Source organism: Oreochromis niloticus, linkage group LG10 (assembly GCF_001858045.2).
Source record: "Oreochromis niloticus isolate F11D_XX linkage group LG10, O_niloticus_UMD_NMBU, whole genome shotgun sequence".
NCBI classification, from domain to species: domain Eukaryota; kingdom Metazoa; phylum Chordata; class Actinopteri; order Cichliformes; family Cichlidae; genus Oreochromis; species Oreochromis niloticus.
In genome coordinates, this window is record NC_031975.2 from 11,866,394 (window position 1) to 11,889,286 (window position 22,893).

The window sequence follows — 22,893 nt, forward strand, 5'->3', positions numbered from 1 at the left end:
CTAGGTCAGAAGGTGCCGTGTCGCTGGTGCAAATAAACCAAGTGCCACCAGGCAGTAGATTGGCTGCAAAGTGCAGCAAGGTAGCTGCAGTGTTCACATGTGCAAAATAATAGTTTGTCAGCAGGGTTTGGCTTCATATTTTCACACATATTTTTTTTTTTCAAACTTAGTCTTCTTTGTAAGTAGCTGCATTAACATCAGGGCAAAACTTTGCTTTAGAATATTTGCTCTAGAGGTGCTGGTTGAAGGGAATCTAGCACTGCACTACAGCTGTGAGATTTACATATAATGATTCTCATAGCTGTGGATTTCTTACAATATTGAAATATTTTAACACAAAAGACAAATCGTATTATCGAAGGGGAAATGGAAACCACAACTCCCTTGTGTTTTTTTTTTGTTTTTTTCAGTACTTTGGTCGAGCTTGATTTCCATATCGAAGGCGTCGCTACACAAGCAGGGAGAATGGCTTGATGTGAGGCTTTACAGATGCCCGCGCATCTGTGAGAGACATTAGTCTATTTCTCCAAATAATGATAGCAATTTGTGTCCTCTGAGCTCATAATGAGCGTAGATGGAACCAGCGTAGCTTGTAAGCGTGATGGCAGCCATTTAGACGTGGCCTTTCCTCACTCCTGTACCCCGAAGTCATAAGCAACACTTATTTAGAGTGTGTGAAGACGGCTTTTGGTTCGATTCGCTCCAGTAAACAAAGATGTTGAGCTTAAAACGTGTGATGAATTCAGGGCATCGGCATTGCAGCTATTTTATGTCTCTTTACAGCACGGACAGTGAGGAAGCAGAGGAGGTTGGAGTCTCTTCCTCTGGAAGTAGACAATGTACAGTTACTCTTCAGCGTGCCTTTAAAGCAATATTGAGCAATCTCGTTTCCTCTGCCTCAGAGCTGGTTGCACAGATGACGGAGGGGTAACAGTGAACCGTTGAGCCTCAGTATAATAGATACAGTCATGAAGCTGAGGGTCAGTTCCTTTCTCTGTCACACAAACCCACGCACACAGAAACGGGGCATTTGCAGAGGGACAGCTGCTCTTCCTGTCTCTGTGTGGACAGCGTGCCACATCTATAAGGACACTGTTTTATAGAGTCAGCAGAGGCACACAAAGACACACATGCTCTCAAAGTACCTCTCGCATCTGTGCCTTAAACCTCTCTGCCTTCGTCTCTCTCGTGGTGTGCCACAAGGTGTATTTTCAGATTTACAGGAAGTGGCAGTGCTCTGCCAGCGCGCAGAGTTGATGTCATGGCAAATAACATGTCAAACAATAGCATGAGTTAAGTATCTTTATTTAACTGTGGACAAACAGCACCACAGTTTTGATAGAAAGAAAATTTCTGCATGAGAGCGCGTGAGTCGTGCATTGCGCTGTTTAATACGAGAGGAAGTTCCTGTAGGTTCTAATACTATAGAAAAGGCTTTTCGGAGCATACTTCCTCTTTGCATTTAGGCGGGCAATTAAAATAATGCAAGATGATCACCAAATGCAGTTATTAGTGAAACTTTCGGATTTGTACTTTCTGCTCTGACAGCCTCTTCTTCCATTTTAGCAGCTTGTCTCTCAGCTTACAAAAAGACGGCCAAAAAAGAACTGAAACTGGACGAGACACCACTGGAGTCACACGCTAGATGACCTTAACCATACTTGCTTACTGTAAGAGACGAGGCACGTGTACAGAGAGAGAAGAGGGGCGCAGTCTTAGATTAAAAAAATAAAAAAATAATAACAAATAAAGCTCCAGTGATCGCTGTGTGTGTGCCTGGATGTGGATGGACAAGGGAGCAACCAAACAATGAATAATTAACATGGTAAACCCTCGCCCCTTTTTACCCCGTCCTATTAATAATGTAATAGACTCATTTTCTGTCTTTGAGGGAGGACAGCTCTCCTTGAAGTATGAAATCTGTTAAATTGTGTTGAGTGGCCTCTCTATCTATAGAGTTTAGAGGAAATCTGTGCCTCTATATATAGTCATAACAAACAGTGCAGTACAGCAGAGCTGATGCAAACACAAACGACACTTCACTCTTTTTAGTTATTGGTCATTTTGCAGGGGAGTACATTTAAATTCCCACTGAAATAAGTACACCCGACAGAACAATAAAGCAAGCAGACAGTCTTGAGGTCATAGACTGTAGGTAAAAGATGGATGTAGTGATTATGACCTCATCTATTGATTTCGTGAGCCTCGATTTCAGTATTCTGGCTGTCGTCATGTTGGCTTCTTACAGCAATATGTTGAAGAAAGAGTGGTGAGCTGAATTATCAGCTCACGCTAGCAGACACTTATTTGCACAGCAAGTCATATTATTGTTTAGTTAGCTAAATTAACATTTTTTAAAAAAGGCACCACCACTGCAACCACAATTATGAGATCAAGTTTTATGTCCTTTTTAGCTCAAGAGACCCAAGTCATCTCTTGTGCCAGGCAGTAAACTTGTTTGACTTTTATCTCGTCTCCCTCCTCTCACCCCCAGCTGGTTGCAGCACCTCACTGAGCCTTGTTTTTGGTTTTTTTCCTGTTAAAAGGGAGGTTTTACTTCCCACTGTCGCCGTGCTTGCTCACAGGGGCTTGTTTGATTGTTTTTTTAGTTTTTTCTCTATTGTACGGTGGCCCCTAGAGACAAAGCATGTACAAACTCCAAAACACAACGGAAGTGCTCCAGGACGCTAGGGGCAGTGTTGAGCTCGATTTGCAAAATAAACAGCAAGTTTGTTGCAAACACATGGAGTTGGATACCGGCAGAAAACACCTGCAAGGATAGAACAACCACACTTTATAAGAAAAGAAATGTGCAAACTGTTGTTTGTTTGATTTGTTTTTAATTACTATGAACGTTTGGTTTATGGTGGAGTCAAATCTTACGTTAGCTAACAGTCAGTGTGCTTTGCTCAGAGAGAAGCTCAACACTGCCCCTAGCGTCCTGGAGCACTTCCATTGTGTTTTGGAGTTTGTATGTGCTTTGTTTCAATGGGCCACCGTACCCAACAGTTGACGCTATATAAATACAAGCGAACAGAATCAAATTGAATTTATTTCTACTGAATTTTTTAACATTTTAACATGAAAGTCCATTGGAGTTTACTGGCTCGTTAAACCAGCCTTTAGCGGCCAGTTGCAGAACTGCATTTTTCATACTTTGTCACTCATGCTTCAAAATACCAGATGCAGTCATTGCTTTCTTGTTGAGCCGTGACACTTCGATTGTCATGAAGAAAATAATTGCCGACAACAACTCTGACTAACCACTCTCCTGTCAGCATCACCTTGAAGTTCTGCAAAAACATAATAAAAGCAAGACGAAAAACAATTCTTTCATTCCATTAGTGATGATGGATGTATAATATCAAAGGCAGAACTGCACAGAAATTTTCTGACAGGCTCCGACAGGTCATACTTGTTGGCTTGAGTACCTGTGTCACTGCAAAATATTGCTCACAGTAATGGCAGATGTATTTCTTTTGAGATTCTTCAAAAACCTGCTGTTTTTCTTGTCACCTTGATAGCTATCCTCTTTGTTAAAATCGGCCCACTGAGCACCAGGTGCCAGCAGGAATGGAGGCTTATGTGTCTTTGGGGACCAATAGCTGAGACGGGCATTTGCAAAACTGTTTGAATTAAAAAGAAGAATAAAACACATCACAAAAGAACGAGAGTGCATCATCTACTTAGAAGCATCTGGACTTGGCCCAGTTCACTGTTTGCAGTGTGGTAGTGGGTCCGTGAGGAAGATTGAGGAAGCTGGAGCAAGTGTTGGGCATTAGAATGAACTCATTTTCTGAATCAGGTCCAGCCACATTAATACACATTTACTCTCTTGAAAGCACTGCAGCTGCTCCGGCTCGATGTCACATATTCGGAGGCAGAGCAGGAATGCAACCTGATCTCAAATGTAGCAGGACTGCGAACGATCAATAATGAGAGTGAGACTGAGCCTGGCTTTAAATTTCCCCAAATCAATCACTGTTAGGAGTTGATTTAGACCTTGTGGTTAAGAATCGGCAAGACAGCTTTTAACTATAAGGATAGACAGTGGTGTTAGAGGAGCTGTCCTGAAAAGCTGGACACTTTCTAATAGCTGCCTGAGTCAAACTGTGTGTGTCACTTTATGGTCACATGTCAAAACAGTGCCTTTTGAAAGACTTGCATGCATCTGTGGCGACAAGTGTGGTGTTTCACAACTTCATCTTCGTCTTTGAAAGATGCCAAGCACAGAATGAAGTTAGGTCGAAATGACCGCCGCAACCTGACGTGATGGAGTTGATAAGCCTGCAGTAACTTTTGCCACTGATCAGATCTAATTGCTGCTAAGCTGTTAAGCTGATTGCTGCAGCTTCACCCAAAGGGAAACCAGATCAAATCTCTATCGTCTTGATCGGGAGGCTATCTTTTCCTTTCACGGTCAAACACTTGAAATGGCCGCGCCATCGGCGGCAATTACGATAAAAGCACATGAGCTGAAGGTTGAGTCACTTTCACAAAGTGAAAAAAATGTGCTCATTCACTCTGCAGTGTTGCAGCCAGTCTCCCATAAGTGTGGTGTACAAATGATGACGACACACATCCTCTCGGAGTTCAAAAGTCACTCGTCTCTTCCTGTTTCACAGGACGTAGACTCGCATGAGCCGGTGCAAAATAAGTCAAGCGGCGTGACTTCCCCAAAACTGTTCATGTTTAATTTGACTCTACTCTGACTTCCGCATGTGTCCTAACATTGTACACAAGAGGCGCATTAACCTTGTCCTGGACTTAACACGGACGTGGTGCTCACCTACTGTCATCAGTTAAGCCAGCCAAGCCCAGAGCAGTAATGGTCCTTCAAAGCCCATCTGGTGCACTATGCAAAGACATATAATACTTAAAGATTTTCACCCGGTCAGGTATGTTTAAAGAATAATTCTCTTTGACGCATGATTGTCTAATGAAAGTCACAAACTGGAGTATATGTTTCTTCTTTTTGTTAAAACAAAAAATCAGTTTTTCACTTTGAATGTTTAAACTTTAGATATGATGAAGGGGTCCAGCCTCAGTGTTTGTGCCTCAGGTTTCCACTTCCCACTTGTAAGATGAGTGATGCACCGGGGCTCGCTTCTTTGTGATGCGAGTGAAGGCCTCAAACTCAGATTGAGATGAACACAGTTAAATGCTCCACTCTTCAGTATAACAATGTTGCAGCATGAAAATTAGAATCCGTACTAGTATGTGCAATAAAGCTCAAGCGTGAAAGATAAGTTATGTTTACAGAAGCTTATTTTATGACAGGAAGTCTGTTCACGTTCCCTTTTCGCTTAAAAGTTTCAGGTTTTAGTTTTTGCGACGAAATCAAGAGCCATATATTGTCATGACTTCTGATGGGTGGAAGCAGTACTTGGCGTTGAAATAAACTGTTTTAGCATGCGAGCGTAACACGGAGATCATTACCGTCCTAAGGCTGAGTTCTGCGACGCAGTATTAAACACTGCTGTCTGCATGTATTATTAAGTTTCTCAGGGATAGAGACTGGCTCTTGCATCATGGGAATATCTGCAGGAAAAAGCAGGCAGCAGCCTCCCAGTGATCTTAGCAGATGCAATGGAGCTTTAAAAAAAATCTTGGAGAGCATGAGTTGCATGCCTGGGTTATACGACTGAATATATAACTAAATAGAAAAACAAAGAAACTGTTTTATTTTGACTGTAAAGGACAATCATTTTTATATATTATTTATATAGGACCAGTTCCAACCTGCAGTTTTGGATGATAGGCAGGAGAATGAAGCTGCTGTTTTCCCTAATTTGGGATGACAGAGATCACGTGTGGGGAAAAGTCAGTTTAAATGGCAACGCAACCAGATCACGAAGGTGTAAATCATGACCAAATCACATTCTGTGCTCTTTATTGATGCCATTTAATTCAAACAGTTGAAGTGGTTTGCGCTAGCCAGCCCAGACAGTTACGGGTCAAGTTTCTGGTAATGTGGTGGTCGAACTGTGGCTTGGAGAGCATCGGGGGAGGTCAAGCATAGTTTCCAGCAACTCCTGCTTCATCTGACGTAGATTAATCTGTGGATGTAGGCGCGTTTGTGCGTATTTGTAGTAGATGATGTGTCATGCTACATGCTATATCTGGAAAAGAAAGTCGAGCAGCATCTCCACAGACAGCGACCTGCTGTTTATCCTTATTGTGTTAGAATATGAACAACATCACAATGATGGCATCAGCTTTAGCCTTTTTCTAGTAGCAACAGCAATGTTATGATATTGGATCCTCTACTGCTAATAGATTTTAAACCAGCGAGATACAGAATCATCACATGTACATTTACAGTCAATGTACAATCAGCTGTACTGAAAGCTTTTGAGAAAAGAGCTTCCCGTTACTGTTTATTGTCTCAAGCCTAATATCTAATAAGTTATTTTTTATTGCACCCTCAGTCAGTCCTATTATGAGATGATCCACTTATGGTCATATTAGAGTTTGGTTTAAGCCAGACTGATATTTGCTCATAGAATTGCTCAGTTTGGTATATCCCGGGAAAACATTAAGCTGGTTATCAATGATTTGTGCCATAGCAGTTTATGTGCAAGTAGCAAAAAACCCCATTAAAAATGCAAATAATGGCTTCCTAAATATATTAAACAGAAACCTGAGGGGGCTGGGACAAAAACACCAGTTCCTCTTTGCTTTGTACTTTTTCACAAGGTATATGACGCACTTCTCTGTCGTGGTAACACACAGGACAGTTTCTGTGTGTTACCAGTTCAGTTCAGTGACTTCAGAGAGAATATGTATTTTTGACACCAGTGTGGCTCTGTTGAAGATCTTGTTGAAGACGTTTTGTGTTCAAAGGTAAGAAAGGGACTGATTTGCTTTCAAACAGAAAAAAAAAAAAAGAAAAATCGTGAGATTTTAAAATAGTGTTTTACGGGTTTGGAAAAATTGGGGGGGAATATAAACCTAGAAATTATTGGAAGAGTAACGCAGGTCAAGTTGATGAATAGCGACGTAACCGAGTGTGCAGAGCAGTTAAGAGCTGCTGGAAAAATATATATATATTGGTACGTCTGAGGAGACTCACCTGGTCAATCAATGTTGATGCTTTTTGTCCGAACATCAGAACGTCAGACTCCGTTGAAGCTGTTGCTGTTATTGGGATCTAACGTCTGGCTTCATGTGGAACGCGTGTAAGGCATGGCTTGAGAAAGACCAGGACCTGGACTCAGGATGGATGAATCATCCGCTGTGTAGTAAAACACTTAGCAAAGAATTTGAGAGGCAGCTAAAAGGGCCAAGCCACAGAAATAATGCCTCTACTCCATCTCCCGTGGTCAGTGCTACCCTTTCACCCAGTGTCAAACTAGAGACCATTTTGGGTGCTGTGTCTATAAATTGCAGTTGCAGAGTTACTGTGGCTAATTATTTCTTTGACACATGTGAAGTCACCCTCACTGCCTGGTGGTGGCTAAAACCCACAATGAATCTACTGCTTCTTCAGGATTTAGACTTTGATTAGAGTTAGGTTCAGGCTTGGTTCACTACATCCAGAGAGTCTGTCAAACAGACAGATTCATTACCCTTCTGGTATCTGGACTAATAGTGCTTCCATGCATAGTCACCCCTAGAGGCTTATTCTGAACTGTAAAAGAAAAAAAACCTCTAGCTAAACACACCCATCATGCCTAGTAAGCACTCGGGGTCAGGACAGTGTTAACAGGTGACACAGCTTTTATTATCTCATTGCAACATGGGCTCTGAAGCTCGTTAATCATTATTACAGGGTATTTTAATTGACAAAAATGAGACTTTTTACAATTTAAGATGCACTGTACTGACATGGATTTTTAACCTTGTGTATTCATGCATGGCCAGTTGTTTTGGCAAATGTATTGCCGTGGAAAAGGCAGGCATTTTTTTTTTTAGTAAAAGTGTAAAAGTTCTCTTTTGCATGAAAGAAACTCTGTACATTTCCCTCAGCTGTAGAAAATACGCCCATGTGAACATGCAAATCAATCCAATTGACCAAGTTCGGTGCCGTTTCTTTTTAAAGATGCTTCCAGTTCACTTCTCTCTGATTATGATGGCAAAACACTGCAAAAGCAGAACACATAGGTCTATGCTTATGATCAGTTTCAGGTACTCAGGAACAATGGGAACCTATGAGGAACTACAGTAATCATTTGGAGAAGTACCTATAGATATCATAAAGATGAGCTTTGGGAACGTCCATTTAATATTTCTGGTTTCATGCAAAAAAAATATGAGAACTAATTTGTGGTAAATGAGTTGTGACATGTATTTGGTACAGAAGTGCACTGCATATGTGTAAAGTAAGTTATTGTAATCCTAATAATCATTTAACAGTAATTTAACAAGGTCACCACTGCGTGCGTGTGTTCGTATTTATAGCAGATGTTAAGCAGCTGGCGCACTGTGGAAAACAGTCACACGTTGTGATGTGTTTGCAGATTGAGTGCTACCGTAATATTTTGTAATGTTGTTAGACTTTGTCAAAGCTGGAGCATCGAGACAAATTGTGGGATGCACAGATGCGTTTTGTTGCTGTGCAAACTTTCACTTTTGCTATCCTGCGGCCATCACTCTGATACACATGTATGTATGCGACACCTACTGTATATAATGTCTGTTACTAACTTTCATTCTTAAAAACTGAGAAATATGAATCCCATCAGTCACAAATATGTTTTGATTCTATGAAAGGAAGTCGCAGCATGACAGCGTCCACCTTTTTTTCCTCGTTGTCTTGTTCTTGTAGTTTGCCGTGGATTATGAACAAGGCGCTGACATGAGCGTCACCAGTCGCGGGCTTGTTTGACAAAAGTGGAGCTATTTTGGTAAACAGGGTTGTTCTAAAGCTTCGCTGGACTACATGCCACATAGAGAGGGTGGCACCAGGCAGGTTGCCATGGAAACAAGGACTGATTCATGGTTCGAGGTCCCGAGAAGCTCAGGAACATGTGATTTTTTACAAAAGGCCGACTGATAAGTGTCCAAGTTCACCCAGCACTGTGTGTTGGTGGAGAGAAGGAGTGCTTCTGGTGGACCTCAGGCGTTCAGATTGTTGTTGGAACAACATGAAAGCAATCTGCGATTTTTTTAAATCTTTTTTTTTTTCCAAAAACAACCTGCTGCCAATAATCTACACCCCCACTCTGAGACAGTGGAGAGAATTGATTGCTCACACTTTTTCAAAGCATTGTGAAACATGCAGATGACGCTGCATGTAATGATTGCAGATAGGCATAGACACAGATCATTTGTGCTCACATGGGTGTTGAACATCTGAAAGTTTCCAGGAGGGAACATGAGCAGGTTTGTAATGTCAGAAGCTGCAGCACTCCACACACACAGAGGCAAGCAAAGCGGTTAACTGGTGCTCATTTGTCAGATCAGGAGTCACACATGAAAGAGAGGAGTCTGGGAGCTTACTGGGTCCTAATTAAAACAATACTATAATACTAAAATACATCGCAAGCAATATCCACCTTTCACAATTTCAAAATAGAAAGTAAAACAGCAGATTTACATAGACTGAATAAGCTCTGCGGTAGATGAAATTCAAATGGAGCAAAAACCCCTTATGTAATGCAGCTACACTAAAACATCAACAGGCACATTTGATGTAAGTTCAAAATTAAAACATGAGGGCAGCTCATGGCTCTTGTTTTCCAAAGGAACAATGCGCTAAACAGAGAACGATATTGAGTGAACAGCACTTTTGAAAATTCAGGAATTGCATTTTAATTTTTCAGTATTAGATTAAGATTGTCGCGTTAATTAAGTCCGCTCTGGGCTTCCACGTGAAACCCCGACTCAATCACAGGTGCTAAAAATGAGAAGACTAGTTCAGTACTTCAGCGTGCTTTCTCTTTCCCGTTCCAGGCATGCAAAATAGGCGTCTTCACTCTAGTTCAGACAGATATGAAAGTAATATCATATTTACACATAGTTACACATATTACTCATTTACACTGAACCACAGTGTATCTGTAACACTGTTACAGATAGTAGCCAGCCATAAGGATAAACATTTACGTACACGCAGAGCCTCGAGGTACCACGGAGAACGCTGAGGTCACGTCCTTGGCTTTGTTTCTACAAAGTTTGGGGATTAAATAACCTGAGGAGAAATTTAGACTTAGAGTGTTTACAGATGGTGATAGCTTTTAGGCTGGATTAGAAACTTGAGGATATTCCACTAAATATACTTAAGTTAATGCCGAAAACACAGCATGTTTGTCTGAAGTAGTCATCGAGAGGTTTGCACATAATGCAGATTGAGTTTTTATCAGTGAGAAATCACAAAACAGCTTCTGAAAATCTATGGCAGCTTATATTATTAGTATATTATTAGTTTATAACACAGTTCAGATCAATTATAACATGTCTATAAACGCATATTGTCACAATAATGGAAAAATAGGCACTGAAGACAATGTTGAATGTGTTCCAATGAATGATTTGTTAGAATAAACAATAAGAGAGAAGTCTAATAATCATTGTTTCCCCTTTTTCAAACCTAGACGCAATCTCCTTTAGAGAGAACTTCCTGCTCACAGTGCTCATATCGATGATATAACATGACCTTCACGTTCATTAGCATATCCTGACACGCGAGCAAATGAACAAATTTGATCCTTATTCAACGTTTGCTTTTCTTTAAAATACGTTTTTTAGCGGCAAAGTTTAAACTGCACGTTGATATATTCTCTTTGTTTAAAAAAAAATGAAGCGAACGTGAGCGACAGCAAGAAGGGGAAACCAAGATTTCTTGTGACTTCCTCACCATTTGGCATATTTTTGTGTTGTGTGTGTTTGTGTGTACTTGTATTGCGCATGTTGTGGGGACCTAAAATAGTTTACACAATCACGCTGTGGGGACTTGACACCTTTTCGGGGACAAAATAAAAACCTCTAGACAGAGAGGGGGGGGGTTTAATGCAAGTAGCGGTTAGCGTTGGGAGAAGGAAATGAATGTAAGTCAGTGTGATGTGAATGTGTGTGCGCTCTGCACCGCTGCACCTGCTCTTTAGGCTGCAAGCTCGATAGAGGAGATGGGTGCTTAAAAAAAAAAAACTAGACAGGAAGAAGCTTCATACCTTATTGAGAGCGACAAAAAGGTTTCAGCTTGAGTTGATTGACGTCAGTTTGGTCCAAAACAGGGTGCGAGCAACAAACGATGACACAAACAGGCTGATCTGTACCTAGGACAGAATCCACTTTGACGGTAAGTCGGCTTTGTTGAAACAAAAAAAAGATGAATTCTTTTAGGGCTTAAAAACAGGGAAGCACTCTGCTTCGTTGTCGTTTTCTCAAACCCTCTTGACTTTCAATGACTCTCAAATTAGTGAAAGTAATATCTGTCCCAAAGCACGGCATTTGCAGTTATTTAAAGTGCTTTTTGTTGTCGATACTGGCGTATTTGTTTGAATGCTGGCGCGGGAGTGAACTACAAAACTGTTTGGTGGTGTGTGAACGCACAGTGTTGGGGTGGAGGGGAGGTAAGAGACACAGCGTACACTTATTTCGCTTGTATGCTGGCACATTGTCAGTAAGCCAGGAAGGACCCTCCCCTGTGTTAATACTGTCTATTGTGAGCGTGTGCAGGGTGGATGTGGTGAGTATTAAGTTTGCTATGGAACTATTTAGGGAAACTTTGGAACGGAAAGTGTCTAAAGGAAAGAATAATAATGAGGGAAAACAGAAAACAGAGGTACAAGGCATTACTCAACAATAAAACACACGTCAGACCTGCTTACTGCCTTATTGTTGCAATTCAATACTTGTTTATCAAATCTTTTTCTGGCGAGCTGCTACGGGCTGAATATAAAGCTGTTGATTAAGATTATATCAGTGTGGGTAAAATGTGACGGTGGGGTCCAAACTTATATTTTTCTTCCTCTTGTTTTCTGTACAGGTTGCCGGTGGATAAGACCGAAAGAGAGGCCGCAGGCACTGAAAGCGTGCATACGGAAGGACACTGTGTTGATACATAAGGAGCCTCTCTTACTCAGAGGACACAGAGTCAGGCTCCAGTGATGATCCTCACATCCTTTACAGGAAGGAGCACCCCGCAACTGGAGTACCACCTAAACACACATCTGCACACCTGGATGGACCGCTGCAGAAAGCAGGAGCACTTTTTCGCGTGTCTTCATCTTCCACACTTGGGAACGTATTGACAGAGCGCAGTGTCTCACACAGCATCTGTGAGAGCCTGAGGGTGGAGAAGAAGGTCAGCCTTCGTAAGTGGTGTGAATGAGGACTAAGTTTGCTGCTTTCGCTCAGTGTTCCCATTTCACACCAGCGCCATAGAGACCGGGACAACAATTTAACTGGGGGGGGTGGGGTTAGCGGGAAGCCCTGGAGCAGAGTGGAGAAAAGACCGCTGGACTGGAGTTGGTTTGTCAGGTGGACACCATGCAGTCGGACGACCTCTTCATTCGCAAGTTTCGCCGTCAGAATCAGCGGCCGCCTATCGCAGCAGTCAACTTTGACCCCAAGAGGGAAACGGGTGTAGTGGAGTGGCCGCCAAGAAGGGACGGCGATGGGGCCGAAGCGGACAGCCTCACCCCGAGCCGCGCCGGGTTGACCCTGCGGTCCATGGGCCGGGGGCACATCATGCAGAGAAGTAACAGCGACGTCACACTTGGGGACTTGGACTCCTCTGGGAAGGCGGGGGGAAAAACAGCGCGAGCGGTTGGTGAGAAGGTGGATGCTGGGGTTCAGGGAGACACAGGTGTGCTGTTACACAGGGAGTACGGCAGCCTGTCATCCCTCGAGAGACAGACTCAAGCCCAGGAGCCAAGAGCAGACGACCAGGGACTCCTGAGTCCAAGTGCCCTCCGCTTCAAAGACCCTTTCCTGCTTTTAGGGCTGCAGGGACACCCTCCAGAACCCGATGGATACTTTCGAGGTGTTTGCACGGTGGATGGCCCAAAACCCGTTAAGCCACCAAAGCCTGAAGGTCTTAGCAAAAAGTCTAAACCCACGACCTCTCAGGTCCCTCAACCAGTCCCATATGACAACATCGTGGGCGGAGCCTGGGTGAGGAGCTTTGCTCACTATGACGTGCAGAGCATCCTGTTTGACCTAACCGAGGTAGCCACAAACAGAGACAGCATTGGACGGAAAAAGAATATCACCTCAGGGGCTTCAGCTGCCTCCCAGCCCCGTCCCCTCTCCCTGTCCACCCCGTCCTCACCTGCGCAGGGCGGGGGTGGCAACACGGGGAACGCAGAAGACAACGAACAGTCAATGATGCTAGACGAAGGTGATGGCAACGATAACGAGCTCCTCCTCAGCTGCCCCCACTTCCGCAACGAGACTGGAGGAGAGGAGCAGGCGGGCCTGGGTCGATCCCAGGGAAGGAAGGGACTCTGGTCTAGCCTTCGCATCCCCAACGATGCAGTTTCGGTGCTGGAAGAGCCCAGAGAGAGCAATGTGCAGCAGCAGGGCAAGAGCAACTACTTCATAGAGCATGCTGATCTGGGAGCCCATTACTATCGCAAGTATTTCTACATGAAAGGTACGTGTCACAATGTCAAAGGATTACCATCAATTACTTTTCAGCTGTTCCCTGTTAAGTCTAACACTCGCCGAGATTTAGGAATTTTCCCATCCTTTAAAGGCCATGTGAAAATCATTCAGTCACTTTTTTATGCTTTTTATTTTACTTTAACCTTTCCTTGTGAGTGTTTATTTATATGAGTGTTTACTGTGTGTGTTATGAGTAATAAAGGGTCGAGAGCCCTCAGTTTCCCTTCAGTGCAGTAGGTAGGAGTAATTGCACCTGAATCACTGATCAGATGGCTATAATAACAATTTTATAAACGCTTTATAGATTTTTTAAAATTTTATTTTGGCTTTATTTTCAGCAATTCTTGAGTTCACCATCATATTGCCTTGATAAGAAGAGGTAGAGTCTTCTGCTTAGAGAGGTGGTTTAAAGTAAATATCAGTAACTTTGAGATTGTTTTTTTAAATAGATGAAATAGATGAAAATGAAAATGTTAAATAGAGTTAGGGTTTCGAACCTCTTTCTTTTACATTTTACATTATGTTGCCATTTTTGGTCCTCCATATAAATCCCCCTCACCTCCCCTCTGTTATAATTTTTGTACAGGTCCCTTATAAGCCTTATAGGTGCTCTGATAGTTGTTTGATCTACTGTGGGTCTTCCGGTCTTGTTCCTCTCAGTATTTATTTGTCTGTCCTGCCGTCGCAGAACATCAGAATTTTTTTGGAATTGACGAGCGCCTCGGGCCGGTGGCCATCAGCTTCCGCCGAGAGGAGAAAGAAGGATCCAGCGGCGCTCAGAACAACTGTAGAATCATATTTCGCACCACAGAGGTAAAGCAGCACGCTTCTCCCGTCCTGTGTGTAAAATTGATTCGACCGGATGTGTTGAGTGTGAATCCCGTCCGCAGCTGAAGACTCTGCGAGGTTCCATCCTGGAGGAGTCGGTGCCCTCTGCGGCTCGACACACGACCCCCAGAGGCTTGACTCCCAAGAGGCTGTTGGAGTTCATCATGCCTGAGCTGAACCAGCACTGCCTTCGCTTGGCCTCAAACTCCCCCAAGGTGCGGGACACCCTGCTCAAACTGGATGAACAGGGGGTGAGTAACGCAACACCGGTGATACTGAAGACTGCTGCATGTGTCGGGCAGAAAATTGTGAATTGTGTCAAACGGCATCAGATAGGGTTTGTGTATTTTTCTCCACTTTATGTCAAAAGCCTACAACTGCTGTCCAAGAGGTCATTTAACACAGTTATTACATTTGCTTCCATTCCATTAGAACTGGAGCTATAAGCTAATTGTTTTCAAGTTGTTTATGTACTGCAGAAAGAGTAAAAAGCAAAAAGCTCTCACTTTATTGTCTTTCTACTGTATTGTTTGACGTGGAGCCGTTGCTTTTTCCTCTGTATTTATTGCAAATATTATTCACTGAGTAAGATTCATTCAAATTTCAATTTGTTTTTAATTAACACTTCATATTTTGTCGTGATTAGAAATTTTAACATTTGTTTGTCACGCATCCTGAGCCCAAAACATTTAGTATTCCAATTTGTTTGAAAAACACTCAAAAGAAACAAATTATGGGTTTTAAATAATGAAATCAAAAGGTACTAATAAATATAAAAATGTACCAAACATTTAATTAGTGAGATACAAAATATTTTTTGCTAATTACCCAACATTGAAGTAGTTTTTTAAAAACCCATATTTTCTTATTTCTTTTGACTTTTTTGACATTGCAGAACCTGCCAAATACTGAAGCTCATTCATTATCCTGTAGGTGCTCTCTAGCCCACATCTGAAGTTTTATATTCAATTTAATTCAATTTTATGTTATTTTATTTATATGCCGCCAAATCACCACAACACTTGTCCCTTCACGATGCTTTATACTGTAAGGGATAAGCATCGGCGTAACTTTGTGCTGAACATTGGGGGGGGGCAAGATCTCTGTCTAAATAAATAAATAAATCTGGGTAAATTCCAAGATGACTAAACATGCAACTATTTTGCTGGTAATACCTGAAATGAGTAATAAAAATCAACAGCCTATTTATGCAAGATAATTCATAATTTTATTGGGGGGGGTCATATTGGTTGGGTCTGATTATTGGGGGGGTCATAACCCCCCTAACCCCCTGGAAATTACGCCCCTGGGTATAAGGCTCTTCAACAGTAGAGATAAAAAACACATTTAGACGAACCCCTATAACCAAATATTTTTGTGACAGTGGGAAGGAAAACTTCCAGTACATCAGGGCAGCCATTAGCTGCGACCAGTTGGAGGTGATGGGAGGAAGAAAGGACAAAAGACACGCTGTGGAAGAGCAAGTTTAATAAAAACTAATGATTAAATGCAGATTGGCGTGTAAACACAAAGTGATCTGGGTGGAAAGTGTAAAACTGTAAGAAATGACCGGTTAAAAAAGTCTTGTGCGCTGTGATGAGTTTCATTCTGTTTGCATTCAGCATCTCCCTCGCCTTTTCCTGTAAAGTAAAATATCAAATAAGGTTAGAAATTAGAGTTCTGACTCTAACTCTGTATATTTTCCAGTGCTCAAAAACATTTGTGCCTCTCTATCTTCCAGCTGAATTTTCAGCGAAAGGTTGGGATAATGTACTGCCGGGCCGGGCAGAGCTCAGAGGAAGACATGTACAACAACGAGAGCTCCGGGCCAGCATTTGAGGAGTTTCTGGATCTGCTCGGGGAACGGGTGCGACTGAAGGGCTGGGAAAAATACCGAGCTCAGCTGGACAACAAAAGTGAGCTACAGACACTTACACTCAGATCTATTGGCTACATCTCACCTTGTCGCAGTACGATTATCTGAAGGGCATCAATGCACCACAGAAAGCCGAAGATAACTCCTATCTAGCCACATGTAATCTGAGTAATGCCTGCAAAATAGCATAGTCACTGCTGATTATCTCTGAGCTGTTTTCCCTTGAGTGAGCAGCGGAGAACAGCGAACGGGACACATTTCACCCTGGCTGTGACAGCCTGAGTTTAGTGTTTCCTTCAGAGACGTTGACTGATTCTGCTAAATCTCTACCTGTCTGTCTCTTTCTCTGTGTACCTGTGCAGCCGACTCAACTGGGACACATTCGCTCTACACGCGCTACCAGGACTACGAGATTATGTTTCATGTGTCCACCATGCTGCCCTACACAGCCAACAACACACAGCAGGTAACAGCAGCCACAACCTAACAGGCTCGTGACACATGATTTCCTTTTCCTGCTCTTTGTGTATCACAACACAATTCCACAGAATCCCAGTCTTCCTTCAGCCTTTGTTCAGTATTCTTCAAAAGACTGAATGAGCCACGATTTTCATTGCCCAGCTCTCTTCATACCGTCGTGCTTTGGTAAAAGCGCAGAAAAAGCCTCTGCGCTCCACAACAAGCATGACATAAAAATCCTGCCCCCCAGTGTTCACTCCCACCATGAAGGTATTCACTGATGCCTCGCAGGCCGTCTTCTGCGTGTTCATCCGGCTGTCGTGTTTTAACGTGCCGTCTAGGGTTTAAGCCTGTTTGATGTCATTTGCAAAGAAACTGGACATTGCATGTTAATATAGATTAAAGATTTTACATGGCAGTGATGAGACCCTGCAGTGCCTCTTTAATCTGCAGCCTCTGCAGCAGCAGCGGTTTAGGCTGCGGTAGCTTTGGTGAAATAATCTACAGCCAAGCCTGCGTTTGTATCTTGGGTTTTTGTAATCATATTTTTATATGTTTGTCTATGAAGAAAAGTCATTCAAATCATAACAAATCTCCCAAAGTATGATTAATGAAGTTCAGATGAAAAGACGCAGGAGTATTTACAGCTGCTTATTTAGTTTATTTATTCTAATAAACATGATTAATCGTCATTGTTTTGTTCACGTTTAATGCGTCATGTACAGAGCATTAAAACGGAAGAAGTCATGAGTAAATGGGCCATTTGGTAAAACACGATCGTTATTATGATGAACTCGCTTATTTAATTTGTAGGCCTGTCTTAAAGCATTATCTGTCTGCTCTTCCCTTAAATGTTTTTGTTTGGTAGGTAACTGTTCTCAGGTTTAATTAGCTGCAATGGCCTCTGGTTTAATTAATGTCTGTGTTTCTGTTTGGTCTCATCAGTTGCTGCGGAAGCGCCACATCGGTAACGACATTGTGACGATCGTGTTCCAGGAGCCGGGCGCTATGCCCTTTACTCCAAAGTCCATCCGCTCCCATTTCCAGCACGTCTTCATCATCGTGCAAGTTCACGAGCCCTGCACCGAGAACACCTACTACAGGTCTGACTCCATCATTCGCAGGGGTTTAATAAGAATTTGTACATTTTTTTCAGCAGCTAAAATAAAAAGAGCACTTAGGAAAAGAAATCAGGGCTTTGGGTTTTTTGTGTGAGAAGTAGCAGATTTAAGTAAGCTATAAGGATTTTTAGTCAATCTAAAAAATTTTTTAAAAACTGTGGGTGTTAGAGTCACATCCTGGTATTTGCGTGTGCCCCGGGGCAACAACACTCCAAAACAAAACAAGACATAGATTGAATGTTCCTGCTGCACCCTCTCCTCACTCCTCATTTCTCTTCCTCTCAGGGTGGCTGTGACACGCTCTAAAGACATCCCATTATTCGGGCCTCTGTTCCCCAAAGGTGCCCGATTCCCTCGCTCGGCCGCTTTCAGAGACTTCCTCCTGGCGAAGGCGGTCAACGCTGAAAATGCTGCAGAGAAGGCAGAGAAGTTCCGCTCCATGGCCACCCGTACGCGTCAGGAATACCTGAAGGACCTGGCAGAAAACTACGTGACCACCACGCCCATAGACTCCTCCACTAAGTTCCCCCTGCTCTCCCTGGGCGGAAAGCGCAAAGACAAGATGAAGGGCGCCAAAGGGGCCGAGCTGCACAGCAATGGGGCCCTTGTGTGGGCGGTGATGGTGAACAGCATCGATGAATGGGAGGCCGGAGAGCACAAGCTCCCCTGTTTGCTCGGCGTGTCGGCCGAGTCGGTGGTGCTCATCGAGAGGTACTCGCGCAAGGTGGTGTTCAACTGCTCCTGTCGCGATGTCATTGGCTGGAAGGCAGTGACAGAGCCCAAAGACGGGGGGCCCTGCTTAGATATCTTCTACGAGCGCGGGGAGTCGGTGTCGATCAGCATGATGGAGAACCAGGCAGAAGACATACGAGAGGTGGTGCAGAGGCTTGAGGTGGGTGACTGTGACCCGAATTGAAATTTCTGCGTGCCTATTTTACGTCTTTTTCATTCCTTCACCCGGATCTGCTCTTCTGCAGCTGGTTACGAGGGGCTGCGAGGCGCTGGAGGTCACACCCCTGCGTGACGGAGTGGGGCAGCCCGGTTTCCTGATGAACGAGGAGGGCTTTGTGACGGAGCTGCAGCGGTTTTGCTACGCTGAGAGCGGAGGCCTGCAGCTGTGGGCTCGCGTGGTGCGGCTATGCGGGCACTCGCTGGTTCACCTGAGCCTCGACGAGAGGACCAGGCTGCTCCGCACCGCCCACAAGATCCACATCACCGTCATCCCACCGGACGAGAATGGCAAGCCTCGCAGGTGGGGACGAGAAGGGAGTCATGGGTATTGAACAGGGTTTGTGGGACAGGTCAGATCAGAACAACACAAGTGCTACTCACCTCTCACTCTTTAGTGGGTTACAGCCTGCAGTCAGTGTCACACCAGCTGACTAGAAGCAAGTCAATCCCTCTAATGATCTTTAATCACACTGTCACATGCTGCACTGCTGCTACCACCACCTTTCCATTCAGCTCAGATCAGACGCAGGACAGAAGCAGCTGTGGAGGGGACTGTTTAGATAAATATAACCAATGTTTAACCGAATGCCTTTGCACATTTATTTATATTTCCACCTCAAAATTCTTCTTCTGTTACAACAAAGCGCAAATTCTCACAAAGATGTCAAAGATATTTTTCCTCCCATCTCATCTTAGTTTCAGCTTATTTTTTTTATTAATTTGTGTCTGTGATGTTTTTTTTTCCTCCATGTTCTGCAGGAGTTTCTCTGAGCTGTATCTGAAAGCCATCAAGGATGCAGAATGCAAGCCCGGTGAGAATCAGTCAGGAGAGGCCTGGGTGCTGGACGAAAGGGAGGAAGAGGAGGAGGCGAAAAAAGAGGATGATGATGTGAAGGCGGGCGGGGTCGAGGAGCCGGACACAAAGGAGGCGCAGGTGGAGACCGACGAGGGCGAAGAGCAGCTCTGCGATAAAGTGGAGAGCGAGGGCAATCCGTACTCGCTCCTCACAATGCCCAGCTTACCTTTGTTACGAGCCACATCTCTGCAGGACCAGCCGGCCAAGCAGGGCCAGGAGGGCAGCGCCTCGCAGCTCCCGCGCAGCTACTCTCTGGAAAAACAGCTGTCCTACAGCGACACTTGCGACGCGGGGTGAGTGTGACTAAAACTTATAGAAGTGTTCTTTGAAGTGTTACGGCGGTGTCATAAAGAAACACAAGAAATGAAAATCAAAGAAAAAAGAGAAGCTAGATTTCATATAGGCTATTTAAATGCATCTGCTGATGATGCAATATCTCTGTCACTTTGTTTTTATGTCACTTCAGAAGTTGAGGCACGGACTGATTTTATCTTCAGGGAATTTAGCGCCTCGATTTTTAAATGTTTGACATTGTATACTCACTTTGATGTTCCTGTTCAAATTGCTTTTTTAACTTTATTTTTTCTCAAGTAGAAAGTGTAGTGTAGTAAACTGACACTAAGATATAATACTCAAAAAAATGAACGCAAATCACACATTGGATCTTGATGAATGAAAAGGACGTAACGGCAGTCAGCAGAAATCAATATCGTGCTTCAAAATTCAAATTGTTCAAGAGCTCCCTTCAATTTTGAGCGATACATTTTAGTCTTCACTTATGTTTCACTTCTACTTGACTACATTTCAGAGGAAAACACTGTATTTCAGTCCCAGTGTCAGCTGGGATAAGCTCACTCCCACTGTTATTCTTTATGGCAGATGGATGCTGTGGTGCTCGTGCTTGTTCTTTTATCTATTATTATAATTACTATAGTTTCTTTCTGAACAAATGAAACATTGTTAAAAATTATTAATAACAAACAGTTTAAGTTTAAATCAGTTATTAGTCATTCATGAGAAAACAAGAGCGAGGGCAGCTGTGCCAAATGTGAAGATTCATCTTCTCGGCTGTCCTGAAGCTGAAGAAGGATTTCTGATCTTCTCAGGCTGAACAGAAGTTTGGCGATATCAGTCGGAGATCTCTAACTAGGAACAATATTTTCACAATATTCTTTTTTCACAAATAAACGATTAAGGGAGTTGATAACAGAAAGGTTTCATCAGCATATATCATGGTAAAAACTACTCAAGCAACGACTGCTGATGATAGTATAGCACATTTAACATCCCCACAGTCATAGAGCTCACTTTTGATAATCTAAACAGGGGTGCGCATGCGCTGTCAAAATAAAAGACGCGCACCAGATAAGAAGTTGCAACACGCGTTTGCGTACATAAGATTTTCTGGAGGACAGACATTTGTTTAGAACTCTTAAAGATGTCGAAGAAGCAAGCTCCTTTAAGCAATTACTTTGGTGTTCCTCCACCTCCAAAAAAATGTCAGAAGGAGTCCGAACCGCAAAAGAAGCGCGTATTCTCGGAAAAGTGGTTGCGTGAGCTGGCTTCAAACAAATGATGAACGCACAGAGATGTGGTGCAGAATATGCCGTGAAAATCCCACTCTAGCGGACAAAAACAGTGCCTTTTATATGTACGCAAACGCGCGTTGCAACTTCTTATCTGGTGCGCGTCTTTTATTTTGACAGCGCATGCGCACTTGCGGACCACTTATGTGCACCCCTGAATATAATCCCTTTTTCCTGATTTAACACGAACTGCCCTTTTCTTCAGAAAATGAAATTGAAGACTCCTTCCACCGCTTGCTTTCTAATTCTCATGAAGCAGGTTGGCTAGCCGAGCAGTTCATCTCCTGCTAGTGATTTTTCTTAATAAAAAGCAAAACAAAAACATCTTCAAGGACCATAATAGCAGACAAGTCAAGAATGATAGCCATGAAGCAAGCTTGCTTTCTGCACTCTGCACTCTTTCCTCATTTTCTTGAGTATCAAAGGCCCTCTGCGTCTGTCTCGGGTAAATCCCTTTAACCACACTGGTTAGCTTGAGGAAAACATTGTGCATAAAGGAAATATTCATGAGGATAATATTAAATTCTGCTGCTCACTAAATCGAATTTGACTTCTTTTTATCGTCACACAAAGTAGTCCTGAGAAATTAGACTGGACGGCATCACATGATATATTTGACAGATAATTCAGTGAGTGCACCACAGTAAATGTGAATCAGGCTCAAATCTGAGCCATCCTGGAGATTACTTCTCTGGTTTCTGTTTTGACCTTTAGATTGGTTTTTAAAAAATGAAGCCTCAACATCCAATTTTCGTTGGGTTTTTTTTTCAACACCCTCTTTCCCTCCCCCACGGTGTGCAGGCACGTGTATGACAATGTGGGGTTGAAGGTTGAACACCACATCTATGAGAACATCGGGGAGCTGAGGGATGCCACACCTGATCTGATCCTGGAAGTCAAACCGAAGGTTCCCCTCGATGACGAGCAGGTGAAAAACCAGCACGCCGCAGCACCTCTCCATCTCCTTTCCGACACCGTTGTCTCTCCTTCATCTCAAGCTCTGTCTTGTCTTCAGTTCACGGGGGCCGAGTTTGGCGATGACAAAGCCTCGGCGAGTGACTCCTCTCTCTCGTCTTCGCGGCTGTCAAGTGTGGACCGAGCTGAAAGAAATTCACGAGCCCTGAGTCTTCATAACTCTATCACCAAGAGTAAGTGCTTGCTTATTTAGAGTCTCATTGTATGTGCATAACAAAATCTAAAAGGAAAAATCTCATTCAGACATAACAGCAGACACAGCCGCAGCTTAAATGAAGCCGAAATGCAACAATTACACATGTTTGCAAATCATCTCTGCCTGATTTAACCTCAAATTCCTTTTTCCAGATTTCCTCTGCCTTAAAATCCTCTCTTCATTATCCTCCCTTTAGTCCCCACTGCATCCCCTTTGTTCCTCCTCTTTCATCCACGCTGCCCCCTATTCCGCTAATCTAATATCATCCCTGCTCTGCTGCCACCCCCTGCCAAGGCTGGGATAAAAGGGGGACAGATGGGTAGTGGGAGGGGTGGAGTTTTAGGCAGCCCCAAATCAAGGAACCCCTCTTACACCATCTGCTCTGCCTCCACTGAGACTATGAGGCTCATCATTTAACTGCCGTAAGAGCACACTTGCTCATCCTCTCATCATCAGAGTCTTCTGATATTTTTTTTCGGGGGTGGAAAGCA

General features: G+C 43.3%; 1 protein-coding gene across 6 annotated transcripts in view; it reads left to right on the forward strand.

Moving 5' to 3' along the window:
- Positions 1 to 22,893, forward strand: part of sipa1 (signal-induced proliferation-associated 1) — a 37,709-nt gene that overhangs the window by 6,117 nt on the left and 8,699 nt on the right. For 3 of the 6 annotated variants that reach the window (XM_019363817.2, XM_019363818.2, XM_005472069.3), the window contains 11 exons: positions 11,933 to 13,543; positions 14,243 to 14,367; positions 14,445 to 14,633; positions 16,124 to 16,298; positions 16,621 to 16,724; positions 17,663 to 17,820; positions 18,124 to 18,730; positions 18,816 to 19,090; positions 19,549 to 19,938; positions 22,033 to 22,159; positions 22,247 to 22,379. In XM_019363817.2, coding sequence (XP_019219362.1) covers positions 12,436 to 13,543; positions 14,243 to 14,367; positions 14,445 to 14,633; positions 16,124 to 16,298; positions 16,621 to 16,724; positions 17,663 to 17,820; positions 18,124 to 18,730; positions 18,816 to 19,090; positions 19,549 to 19,938; positions 22,033 to 22,159; positions 22,247 to 22,379 — 3,391 coding nt within the window. In that variant the 5' untranslated portion in view covers positions 11,933 to 12,435. Of the gene's footprint in view, positions 1 to 4,760; positions 4,899 to 6,724; positions 6,847 to 11,028; positions 11,243 to 11,932; positions 13,544 to 14,242; positions 14,368 to 14,444; positions 14,634 to 16,123; positions 16,299 to 16,620; positions 16,725 to 17,662; positions 17,821 to 18,123; positions 18,731 to 18,815; positions 19,091 to 19,548; positions 19,939 to 22,032; positions 22,160 to 22,246; positions 22,380 to 22,893 lie in introns of those variants that run through there. The other 3 variants (XM_005472074.4, XM_005472073.4, XM_005472070.4) reach the window with 3 other exon arrangements.